The sequence below is a fragment of the Amborella trichopoda genome, chromosome 13 (assembly GCF_054954075.1).
Source record: "Amborella trichopoda isolate Santa Cruz 75 chromosome 13, AtrichopodaSantaCruz75HAP2 v2.0, whole genome shotgun sequence".
Lineage (NCBI taxonomy): Eukaryota > Viridiplantae > Streptophyta > Magnoliopsida > Amborellales > Amborellaceae > Amborella > Amborella trichopoda.
The window spans coordinates 50,591,980-50,605,492 of record NC_142348.1 but is presented as its reverse complement, the minus strand read 5'-3'; the positions used below and the strand labels follow the sequence as shown (position 1 = coordinate 50,605,492).

The 13,513-nt window shown below is 35.2% G+C and overlaps 1 protein-coding gene across 10 annotated transcripts; it reads left to right on the top strand.

Moving 5' to 3' along the window:
• Positions 1-641: 641 nt before the first annotated feature.
• On the top strand, positions 642-12,614 carry LOC18445934 (uncharacterized). 10 transcript variants are annotated; one of them, XM_088856854.1, is made up of 6 exons: positions 733-858; positions 1,247-1,366; positions 8,268-8,399; positions 9,857-9,932; positions 11,639-11,765; positions 12,078-12,614. In XM_088856854.1, the coding sequence occupies exons 3-6, from the start codon at positions 8,286-8,288 to the stop codon at positions 12,256-12,258; spliced, it is 498 nt and encodes a 165-aa protein (XP_088712980.1). In that variant the 5' UTR covers positions 733-858; positions 1,247-1,366; positions 8,268-8,285; the 3' UTR covers positions 12,259-12,614. The 10 variants fall into 10 exon arrangements, with proteins under 10 accessions (XP_088712982.1, XP_006856122.1, XP_020530260.1 ...); XM_088856856.1 differs by lacking the exon at positions 1,247-1,366 and having other exon boundaries at positions 642-858; positions 9,850-9,932; XM_006856060.4 differs by lacking the exon at positions 1,247-1,366 and having other exon boundaries at positions 673-858.
• The last annotated feature ends 899 nt before the right edge of the window (positions 12,615-13,513 follow it).

The window sequence follows — 13,513 nt, the reverse complement described above, 5'->3', positions numbered from 1 at the left end:
AAAAAATAACACAAACCTCAAATTTACAGAGATGGTCAAGTTCTCGCAAAAAACCCTATGGTTCATCAAAATCAACAGCCTTACATTTGGAACGAGGTTAAGCATAATACACTAAACCAAAATGTACTAAGAGAGAAAAGAGACCAAGATATGTAATAGGGGAGGAGGGAGAAACCATTTGGTGATGCAAGGGATTTGTGATAAAGAAATACCAATCTATAGTGAGGGTTAAAATAAAATACTTATATAAAACCCAAACGAGTTAAAAGAATAGAAAAAAAGCTTTGTATTTTTTTAATTGGCATTTAAAAAACTTACAATTTTTATGAATAACAAATTCTTTTTATTTGACATCGAATGTGGCCCTTAATTTTTTATCTATATCTTTTTATATATTTCAAAATACCTTTAAAAAAAATACATGGCATTGAGCAAAATAATTGAGAAAGGGTAAACTCTTAAATCTTTAAACATTCAGTTGCATATTTTACTAATTTGCTAATTTCATAGGTTAAATGTAAGAAAATTTCAAAGAGATTTCCAATAAAATAAAATGCATTTACGAAATATCATAAAGCACATCATATCCAGAAAAAAAAAGGGCGTTCTGGTCATTTTGGCAAATCCGAGGGACCATTCATCACTTTGGTGCGCCTCTATTCGACGCAGAATATTTCCAGAAAGGAGCTTCGAGTGTCTTATTAAAACCCTAAACCTAGCCAAATCAATAAATACCCCTTCCTCTTTTTAGTCCGTCTCCCGTTTATTGTGGTCGAAGTTAGGGTTTGGGTGGCGATTTACTCTTCTGCATATTTCTTTGCTCACATGTGTCGACCATGCCTCGCCGAAGCTCTGGAGGTTTGAGTTGTCGTTCTGTTTTTATGCTTGATTTCTAGTTTATGCAGGGTTATTTTCTTATATTGATAGTCAGGTTTCCATTTGTTTTTGGGTCTTATTTGATTGTCAGATTTCGATTTCTTCTTATCCATATTTTCGAGGCTTATTTGGTTTGGATTGTTGTATTTAATGACTGATTTTTCTATTTCTTAGGATTAGATGGCTAATATTGACAGTCGGGTTATCATTTTTCATGTATTATCTATGGGTTTATGGGGTTTCCTGTGTTGGAATATGTTACACTTCACATCTGTTACCTACTGACTTTCTCTGTTCTTTCTTATATCTATTTTCAATTGTGGTTTGTTTTATTTTTTTATTTCTCTCCTGTACCACAATTTCGGGGTAGGGGCGAAAAAAACATTCATTGGCCCAGGTGTTCTTCTCTCAACACTACCAACATTATGAGTACCCCTTTGTTGCATAGCAACTTCAGAGATATCATCATCATCAAATAATTGCATATGAAGTAATTCTTTTCTTTTCATTTTTTTCTTCTCTTTATCTTTTTTCAATCCATCCAAATATTCTCTAATTTCATTTCTTATATCATCTGTAGCTTGTGGGCATGCTCTTACATCCCCATAAATTTTGGCTAAATGCTCTTTTTGTCGAAAAATACCAACCATATAAGTATTTCCTCAGAGCATGCATATCACACAATTTCTATCTTCTGGATTTTTTAGTTTTGCGTATTTCCTTATTACTAGAACCTTGGGAAGAAGACATTGTCCCAAAAATAAGTATAATAGTATTATTGTACAAGAAGGAATAAAAATTTACCGTTTCTGTGAAGCAATGCTGGATTTCTTCACAGCCTCTGAAACCCCCGACTTCTTATCACAAATTCACCGTAACATCCCCCAATCAACAATCAAAGGCATCAAATGACCATTAACAATCGCCAAATCGAAGATTTGAATGAAAATAAAGCCACAAAAGTGGCTGGAAATCTTCGTTTAGGGAGTTTAATAACCCCCAAACAGTTTCCCTAAGTTTTGGATGGTCCAAAAGACCATTTTGTCCCTCCATGAGGGGCAAAATCGAAAAAAGAATTGGCGTAAGGAGATGCTCTGCGCTGCGATGCGGGATGTGGCCTGATGCGGCTGCATAAGTAAAAAATGCATATGCGCCAGTATGCGATGCGGAGGGGACCACATACCGTATGATGCGGCCGCATATGCGGCGATACGGTCACATTTTAAAACCATGCCCGGCGCTCGCCTAGGAGCTGGGCGGCCTGGACCCGCCTAGCGCTTTTTGAAATACTGTTAACATCTAATGATCAATTATCACTGTGACCCCTCCTCATACCCAAAGTAAATGGTCTTGTTACATACATTTTCATTCATATCTATGTATGTATAGATGTATATGTGTGTGTATTGGTGTTGTGTATTTTTCAGACAATTCTTCACACCCTGTATCACCAAACTTATCTGGCATAAAGGTTTATTAAAAAGAAGTAGGGAACCAAAAGGTGGATTTCGTCGACCGAAAGGAGGATTTCATCCCAAAGTTAGAAGAAGATTAATTATATCCACTTGTTCAAGTTGGATGAAGCTTTCCTGGAGAAGCCCCAAACTGTTCAGAGACAAGAATAGATTCTTCTAGGAGGCTATATCATATAGAAACAAGAGTTAGACTTGGATTAGAGATGGGATTGAGATGCCCCTGTAATGGATAGAAAGTAAATTCAGAAGGATGTGGTGCATAATGTGCCATTTGGCTACTCATAGCATAAAAATTGATTTGGTAGTCAGCATTTGACTACTCATGGTATTCAGCCGATACCAATTAGTTGGGAAAATGCTCAATTCGTTGGGAAAAGGTTTTGACGATGATGATTCAGTTTGGGAAGAGATAGCATAAGATGGCCAGATGATTTCTCATTGGCTTTATTCCAAGACTATCTAAGACTAGTAAATAAGTTTTTGGCATGTCCAATGAATGCCGTGAGAAAAATGCTAAAAAATCACAAGCACTGATTGTCTTGAAAAGACACCTCGTTTTATCCAAATAAAATTGATAGACTTAGATAGTCTTTATTCCAAGACTTTCTAAGACTAGTAAATAAGTTTTTGGCATGTCAAATGAATGCCGCGAGAAAAATGCTAAAAAAGTCACAAGCAGTTGAAACAATTGATTGTCTTGAAAAGATAGACCTTGTTTCTATATCTTGTAGAAACAAGAGTTAGGCCTGGATTAGATGGGATTGAGCTGCCCCTCTAATGGATAGAAAAGAAATTCAAGAGGATGTGGTGCATAAGGCGCCATTTGGCTACTCATGGCATAAAAATTGATGCAGTAGTCAGCATTACACTACTCATGGTATTCAACCGACCCCAATTAGTTGGGAAAAGGCTCTGACGATGATGATTCAGTTTGGGGAGAGATTTAACATGGTCAGATGATTTCTCATTAGCTTTATTTCAAGACTAGTAAATAAGTTTTTGGTATGTCAAATGAATGCCGCAAGAAAAATGCTCAAAAATTACAAGCAGTTGAAATAACAAATAGAAAAAGGTGTAAATTCGTGAATTATATCCAGAACAATTTATAAAGGGTCTCTCTTCTTTCAGTTACACTATTTTTCACAAAAGCTTTCATTTTCATGTGATACCATCTTACAATTAGATAGTTAAATCATCGTATAGTTAAGATACAATAATTTATGACATATACAAAGATGTTGATAAAGAGAGAAAAATGCAAGAAACTACATGATAGGAATAGAGTGACGAAATGAAAATGAAAACAATAATTAATTACAATGGGTTCCCTAAAGAAGAAAATAATGGCAACAATAATTTACTGTATTTGGCTTCCCAAAACATGAAAGAATTTCCTAACATGGAAATTAATAAATAAGATGCTCAAGTTTTTTATCCCATTTGATTTTATCATAGAAATGTATAAAATTCATAATACTCAGTTATACATAAACACTCTTCATAGGCAATTTCAAAATATAACAATCCTTGCTAAATAGGCCATCCTATCAAAATAGGTATTTACACAATATCCCAAATCATACAAATATCAATAGAAGAATACAAGAACAAAAACAAGAATACCAGAACAAACAAAAAGTTAACTGCGACAACCATTCTTATAATGAGCATGGTTGCATGAGTACACAAAGAACATAATAGCACATTCAAGTAATTGGTCAACGGGATCTCCACAATATAGTGAGCTTAAAAGAAAACCAACATCGTAATAGCTCCTTAAGTTTTTACTTGTGTTGTTGGTTCAAATAAATAATTGTTAAGTGCTTTGAGATTTTGGCCACCAATGATGACTCCTGTCAGTTCTCACACTTTTGTCACTTTATACAGGTTTATCATGTCCCACCTAGTTATCCAATCTTCCTTTTCATCGATTTCATGGTGATAGACTACAAAATAGAACTAACTAATTATCTGATTTTAGTATTTTACCCATGATGTCTATGTGCAACAATGATAAGATATTATCCCTAGTGGCCTAGTCAATCGGATATAGAGAATCTCTTACACAAGGAGCAAAAAAATTATGGAGATCAGAGCACGAGAAGTAGCCACGAGTATCTTCTTTTGGAGCGACAAATGCTTCCTAATTTTCGTTCATATTTGAAGGATGAAAACCTTAGGGGGGCTCCCAAGAAGAAAGAAGATCAAGAAATAGTTTGGGTGTTTATTTTTAGTTATAATTGCTGAAATACTTAGAGACTTTTAGATATTTTAATTAAAGTTAGGAAGTGGGACTTCTAAATATTTTTATTAAAGTTAGGAAGTGTAGTTTCAAGTTATATTTACATTAGGACTTTTTGGTCAAAAGTTATATTGTATGGATAGAGATTGTACAAAATAAAAATAAATCAATATAAATAAATGCATGTGTGGGGTTGGAGAGTCATTCATATATTCTTCTTTAAGGGTGTGTTTGACACATGGAGTTTTTGGGAGTGGAAGGGACTCTCCCACAAATTATGGAAGATTGAGAGGTCTTCCAAAAATAAACCCATCTTAACACTACAAAAAAGTTGCATGGAAGGTCGCCCTTCCACTTTACAACTTTCACACGATAATATCAAACATGGAAGTGGGACATTTAGCTCTCACTTCCAAAAACTTCCACTTATCAAACACGCCATGCCCTAAGAAAAGAAAGACTTTTTCTTGTCTAAGGCTTGAGGCCTAGGTAGGAGAAAATCCTAGGGTGTCTTCAAAATTGCTTGTGTCAAGGTGCTTTTGGCTGTTTTTCTCTGTTTCTTCAAGTTTTTCTGCGTCAGAAGTCGATGGATGTGTTAAACCTATTGAGAAGATATCAAACTTCCACCTCCATAGAACCTTAACTCAAGTTAGCCTGTCGTATTGTTCACATAGATTTTCAAAGAGCTACCATTAAAATTGAGCACAAACATTCCATCAGGTGGGTGGCTCCCCATTTTCATTGTTCAAATGAGAAAAATCTGCTTTATAAGGAATCAATACTTGAGGAGAATATCTTTCACTTTTATATTCTTCGAAAATATCCTCATTCTTTGGTGACTGTTGGGAATAATGCAATTGGATGTAAATGAGTCTTGTACACTACCTGCGTTGGTTAAATGTATGGGCTTGAATTGTACCCATACCAAAACTTCATTTGAATAAATAGAGTGAAACTATGCAAATCCATGATCAACACAAATTCTCCATAAGATCCAAACTTTCGAAGTTGAAACAAATAAGAACCACGTCAACGTGCATCCATGCAATCTCTCAATTGACTTGTTTACTAAACAAAAGTATCCTACAAGACCCATCTAAGTCGTGTGAAATTTGTCACTCAGAGAAATCGTGGAAGTAAAAGGGCCCACATCAATGAGATTTGAACCATGAAGGCATATATCTTCTTCCATAGCTGTTCTTTTCGGAGTATTTCTTTCGCTTTTTAGGGTTTGCTTACTTTGAATCTGATCTTAAATAAAACCCAGGGATAAGAATCAGAACAAATAGTACCTTGTGTTAAATAAAGACACGCCTTGTCTAATCCCTTGTTGAAAATATGTACAAATTATGACAAAAATAACAATTTAATATCATTAGTATGCATTAGAAGACATGACAGTGCTTGTCTAGATTACAAATTTGATCCCTTTAAGTTTATCTAATATAAAGATCCCATATAGGAACTGATCAACTTCATAGCAATTATTTGTAAAAAATCCCAGAAGCAAAGAGAAGTAGACATTGTAGGATAACATTTACAATATTTTACCTACAATTATGAGAGAATAATCATTAAAACATTTACTAAATTGACGTTTATGTTTGGCAGAAACCATCTTAGAGCAAACTAGAGGGATTAGGAAGAGTGCGATAGCACATTAGAAGCAAACTATAATCACAATAGACACCTTAACCTTAATATGTTGCCAATTTGTTTTAAGCCTTCCAACCCCAAGAAGTTATTATCAAGAGGTTTTCAACTTGCTGCCAATTTGTTTTAGGCCTTCCAACCTCAAAATGTTATTATAAGGCATAAAACCAAAAGGTTTAGATAAATGAATTATCTTTATGAAAATCTAGTAAATTATTTTAAACTATTCTTGAAGTGATGTTTCCACTTATTACAATGAGGCAGTTCTCGTTACCATTAAGAAGGACTAATGAAGAACTTACCTGAATTTTCAATGGCTTGAAGAGATAGTGCAAACCGTGGCTTCAAATTGGGGCTATTGCTTGAAGAAACAGAGCAATAGCAAGAGAGAAAATTGGGGCTACTTCTTGAAGAAAAAGAGTAATAGCAAGAGAGAGACTAGTTGCAAAGAGAGAGGGAGGAGAGAGAAGAAACTGTTTGAAGAAAAAGAGCTATAGCAGGTGCAAGAGAGAGACTAGTTGCAAAGAGAGAGGGAGGAGAGAGAAGAAATTGCTTGAAGAAAAAGAGCTATAGCAAGTGAGAGACTAGTTGCAGAGAGAGGGAGAAAATAAACAGAACAGAGAGATATATAGAAAGGTTCAACTAAAGCTGAATAGTGTTCGGGTGTAGACCTGGACCCGACCCATCGGGCCCAAATGTTGGACCCATACCAGGATCCGTTTGGGTATACCCGACTATTCTTGGGTCGGGTCTAGGTATATTGCCACCCCTACTTATGGTAGCCAAGCCGCTTCTCTCTCTTTCTACCCTTGTCGATCCCCTTTTCTCTCTCTTCCTTTACATCCCCAAGCTCACGGTAACCCATTTTATATATCTCTCTGTTCTGTTTATTCGATCTTTCTCTCTACAACTAGTCTTTCACTTGCTATAGCTTTTTTTTCTTCAAGCAATTTCTTTTCTATCTCTTTCTCCCTCTCTCTTTGCAACTGGTCTCTCTCTTGTTATTGCTTTTTTTTTTCAAGCAGTACCCTCAATTTGAAGCCACGTTTTGCACTATCTCTTCAAGCCATTGAAGATTTTCTTCATTACTCCTTAATGGTATATTGTAATAAAAGGAAATATCTCTTGAAGAATGGTTTAAAACAATTTGCCAGATTTTCGTAAAGATTTAATTCATTTATCTATAACTTTTGGTTTTATGCCTTCTGTCCCAATATACTAAGAGTTTTTTATTTTTTAGTTTTCTTTTCGTATTCCCCTTCTCCGACGATGTTTTACCTCGAGCTTCAGAGAGTTAAAGACTTATTGATAATAATATTTTGAGGTTGGAAGGCTTAAAACGAATTGGAAGCAGGTTAAGGTTAGGGTGTCTATTGTGCATTTTAGTTTGTTTCTAATGTGCTATCGCACTCTTCATAATCCATCTAGTTTACTCGAAGATGTTTTTTACCAGATATAAACGCCAATTTAGAATGTGTTTTAATGATTATTCTCTCATAATTATGGGTAAAATACTGAAAATGTTGTCCTACAATGTCTTTTTTCTCTTTGCTTCTGGGATTTTTTATAAATAGTTGTTATGAAGTTGATCAATTCCTATGTGGGATCTTATAAACTTAATGGGATCAATTTTGTATGCTAGAGGAGCATTGTCATGTCTTCTAATACATACTTATGATATTAAATTGTTATTTTTGTCATAATTTGTATATATTTCACCAGGGGATTAGAAAAGGTGTCTTTATGTAACACAAGGTGGAGTTTGTTCTGATTTTTTTCCCTGGTTTTTATTTAAGAGCAGCTTCGAAGTAAGCAAATCATGAAAGGCGGAAGAAAGAATATGAAAAGAGCAGCTATAGAGAAGCATTGTCATATCTTCTAATACATACTTATGATATTAAATTGTTATTTTTGTCATAATTTGTATATATTTTCACCAGGGGATTAATAAAGGTGTGTCTTTATGTAACACAAGGTGGAGTTTGTTTTGATTTTTCTCCCTGGTTTTTATTTAAGATCAGATTCGAAGTAAGTAAACCATGAAAGGCGGAAGAAAGAATCTGAAAAGAGCAGCTATAGAAAAACATGTATCCCTTCAAGATGGCCAGCGCATAATGCAGGTGGTATCTCTTCGTGGTTCAAATCTCATTGAGGTGGGTTCTTTTACTACCATGATTTCTCTTTTTGTTGAGTGAAAAAATTTCACATGGCATGCCCTCTCAATAAATTTATTTGTTTATTTGTATTTTGGACTTGATGGGTTTTGTAGGATGCTTTTGTTTAGTAAACAAGTCAATTGAGATTACATGGATGCGCATTGTGGTGGTTCTTATTTGTTTCAACTTCGAATATTTGGATCTTACGGAGAATTAGTGTTGATCATGGATTTGCGTAGTTTCACTCCATTTATTTAGATGAATTTTTGGTATGGGTATAATTCAAGCCCATGCATTTAACAATGCATGTAGTGTAGAAGACCCACTTACATCCAATTGCATTATTCCCAGTAGTCCCCAAAGAACGAGGATATTTTCAAAGAATATAAAAGTGAAAGATATTCTCCTCAAGTATTCATTCTTTATAAAGCAGATTTTTCTCATTTGCTTAATGAAAATGTGGAGCCACCCACTTGATTGAATGTTGTTGCTCAATTTTAATGGTAGCTCTTTTGAAATCTGTGTGAACAGTAGGGCAGGCTAGCTCAGTGTGAGAGATTTTCTATATCTGATTGACTAGGCCACTAGGGATGATTTCTTATCATTGTTGAACATAGACATCATGGGTAAATTGGATAATTAGTTAGTTCTATGTGGTCTTCTTTCATCATGAAATCGATGAAAAGGAAGATTCGATAACTAGGTGGGACTTGGGAGAAACTACAAGTGGATTGAGCATCCAGAAGACCTTTTGTTCTTTTTAGTTGTTGGTTACTTACCTAATAATAAACCTTTATAAAGAGAAAAGTATGAGAACTGACAGGAGTCTTCATTGGTGGCCAAAATCTCAAAGCTCTTAACAATTATTTATTTGAACCAACAACACTAGTAAAAACTTAAGGAGCAATTATGATGTTGGTTTTCTTTTAAGCTCACTATATTGTGGAGATCCCGTTGACAAATTACTCGGATGTGCTATTATGTTCTTTGTGTACTCATGCAGCCATGCTCATTATAAGAATTGTTGTAGCAGTTAACTTTTTGTTATTTTCGTTTCGTCACTCTATTCTTATAATGTAGTTTCTTGCATTTTTCTCCCTTATCAACTTCTTTGTATATGTCATAAATTATTGTATCTTAACTATACGACGGTTTAACTATCCAATTCTAAGATGGTATCACATGAAAAGGAAAGCTTTTGTCAAAAATAGTGTGACTGAAAGAAGTGAGACCCTCTATAAATTGATCTGGATATAATTCATGCAGTTACACCTTTTTCTATCTATGTCCCTGCAAGTGCTACCGTATCGAACACCTATTTTGTGTCATTTTTAGCAATTATTGGTGATTTGTTTGGAAAATGCATTTATTCTTATATAATTGCTGGTAAAATAGTTTATTCTGTAGAATATGTTTGCTAAAATTAATTTTATATTTCATTTTGAAGCTTGCAGGTAATGGATGATAGTGGGAGAAAATCTCTAGGAATATTCCCAGCCAAATTTCAGAAGAGTATTTGGATAAAACGAGGTATATTTTTAAGACAATTTGTTGTTTCAACTGCTTGTGATTTTTTAGCATTTTTCTCGCGGCATTCATTTGTCATGCCAAAAACTTATTTACTAGTCTTAGATAGACAATCAGTTGTTTCAACTGCTTGTGACTTTTGAGCATTTTTCTCACTGCATTAATTTGATATGCCAAAAACTTATTTACTAGTTTTAGTTAGTCTTGGAATAAAGACTATCTAAGACTATCAGGTTTATTTGGATAAAACGAGGTGTCTTTTCAAGACAATCGGTTGTTTCAATTGCTTGTGATTTTTGTGCATTTTTTTTGCGGCATTCATTTGATATGGAAAAAACTTATTTACTAGTCTTGGAATAAAAAGCCAACAGTGTTTCAAAAAGCGCTAGGCGGCACCTAGGCGGTTGGGGGGGGGGGGGTGGTCCATGCCACCCAGCGCCTAGGCGGGGGCCCAGAACCTGGGCGGCTTAGTAAATTTTTTTTTTTTTTGGGGTTTTTCTCTCTCAAAAATAACCTCTAATGGGTTTTAGGTTCATTTGAAACCTAAAACCCACAATTTTACACCTTTAGTATTAAGAAAAATACCCAAAAATGGCCTCAACGAGTGGCATTTTTGCCCTTGGGAGGGGCGTAGGTCCTGGGCGGCCGCCTAGGCGGATTCCCAGGCGCCCACCCGAGGATATCCACCTAATTTGGCCGCCTAGGCCTGGGTGATGCGCCCAAGCCTTCTGGACCGCCTCGACGGTCCCCCCAGGCACTAGGCGGTCCACTTTTTGAAACATTGAAAGCCAATGAGAAATCATCTGGCCATGTTATGCTATATCCCTTCCCAATCTGAATCATCATCAATAGAGCCTTTTCCCAACTAATTGGGGTCGGTTGAATACCATGAGTAGTCAAATGCTGACAACCACATCAGTTGTTATACCATGAGTAGCCAAATGGCGCATTATGCACCACATTCTTCAGAATTTCCTTTCTATCCATTACAGGGCCAGCTCAATCTCATCTCTAATCCAGGCCTAACTTTGCCTCCTGGAAGAATCTATTCTTGTCTCTAAACAGTTTGGGGTTTCTCTAGGAAAGTTTCATCCACCTTGAATAAGTGGATATGTTTAAACTTCTAACTTGGGGACAAAATCCTCCTTTCCGTCCCCTATTTATTTTTAATAAGCTTTTATGCCTTTGATAAGTTTGGTGATATGAGGTGTGAAGAATTGTCTGAAATATACACAACACTCACGCGCACACGCACACGCACACGCACACGCACACGCACACGCACACGCACACGCACACGCACACGCACACGCACACGCACGTGCACGTGCACGTACACGCACACGCACACACACATAGATGTGAATGAAAATGTTTGTAACAAGACCATTTACTTTTGATATGAGGGGTGACAGTAATAATTTATTATTAGATGTGAAATCAGTTAATGGTGGATCTGCCATTGATTCGGTACAAAGTCAAAAATGAAATTCCTAGAAGGGTGTGACACTTCAATTAGTTGGATTTCGCATCTAATGGTTAAGAATTATTTAATTTGCTTGTATCAAAAGTGAATGGTCTTGTAGTATACATTCCCATCTTCGATATGTGTGTGTGATCTTTTAAATTTTTATTTCTTGTTGTCAGTTAATTTTCGTATTACTTTCTAGTGAAGTCCTAGTATTTCATTGGTTGCTTGCTTTATTTAGGGAACTTTGTTGTGGTCGATGGAAGTGGAAGTGAGAAAGCCCTTGAATCAGGCAATAAAATAACTTGTATGATATCGCAAGTGCTCTTCCATGAGCAAGTTCGTACTCTTCAAAAATCTCCAGACTGGTAAGATTGCCTTTACATTTGCTAGATTTAAATTGCAGAGAAAAAATATTCTCTATATACCAAATGCAAAACAATGGTAATGCCAGTTAACAAAGAATAACAAATGTGAAACGAATTTGCAAATTGTGCTTCATATCTGATATCATGCATTCAAATCTCTCCCATTTGATCTTGAATGTTTTCATATTTTGTTGTTTTTCTTGTGCACTTGTCATCCATGATTATGATATCCACATTTTAACTGCTGCTACTATTTTTAGTAGTGTATTTTTTATTCTTTATTCACTATATTCATTTCAATCGTAAATGCAGGCCTGAGATTTTCAGAACGACTGCGTCTGTTGAGGCAAAAGACACAGAAACAACGAACGAGCAAATGGAAGAGGCACATTGTTCAAGTGATGACGGCCTCCCCCCACTCGAAGCCAACCTTAATAGAGTGAGACTAGCTGAATTACTCACCGATTCGTCCTCGGATGATTCGGATTCTTAAGTGTAAATAATTGCACATCTGGGTTTTATGTTCTCATTGGAATATTTTTGTGGGGTGAGGGATCTTTGTTATTGTTTTTATGTTCTCATTGCAATATTTTTACGAGGTGAGGGATCTTTGTTATTGTTTTATGTTCTCATTGCAATATTTTTTGGGAAGTGAGGGATCTTTGTTATTGTCTTTATGTTCTCATTGCAATATTTTTGCGAGGTGAGGGATCGTTGTTATTGTTTTATAGTTAAGTGCAACGATGCCCAAGAAGAGTTGGCATAATATTATTTTTGTAGTGGATCCAATTACAATCTCACGTCTTGGTGAGCTTGGGATTTTATGATATCTTTCTATTGTTCAGTTTATATGTAATGCTCCCATCACAAGAGCTTCAACCGTGTGATATGTATGCCCGTAGCTGCATGAGTATTTACAAAAGGGAACACGTTTATATACGTGCGAGGCTTTAAACAATCAAATTAAAGTGTACCTCAAAAATTCACTAGAATAGGTTGTTTAAATGCACAAAATTCCCTAAGTTCATCAACTCACCGTCACGGTGTACGTACATGGCAGAAAAATGTACTTTCAAGTCTTGAAAATAGTGAATCTTGGGATGTATTTTTTGGCACGTCATTTTTCAAGATTTTAAAGTGTTCTATATTTTTTAAATTTTAAATTTTATAATTAATTATGAAAAATTTTTAATCCACAAAGATTTCTAGTATTAGGACATCTTTCAGCATTGTTTGAAAGCGTGTCTTACTTTGACGGTTGGAGCCTCGGCTTTATGGGAGCCTCGGCTTTATGGAAGCCTTACCATTCGTAATTGCAAAAAGCTAAAGGGAATATTTTGTAAAGGAAAAGTTTATGCAAGGTTGCCACCTTAAAATGTAGATTAAAATGTAGAATTATAGTTATACCAAAAAAATCTATCCTCAAAGTGTTTTTTAATGTTGAAAATCTTTCTAATTGATATATGAATATGAAATAAAAAAAGATTTTGAATCTCAAATGTAGTGTATTTTGCAACACATTATTTAGACGATTCATTTTTAAGATTTTCATATGTTTATAGATCTATTTGATTTTAACAATTTTTAGAATTGGCAATTTTATAATAAGATATCAAAATAGATTTTTAAAAAATCCTAAGAAGTTTTTATACCAAAATTATAAAATTTGGAGGTGTTAAAGGTCGTAAACCCTATAGGAACCAAATGTAATGTTTCCACGCCCATGATCTTAAACTGCTCTATAAAAT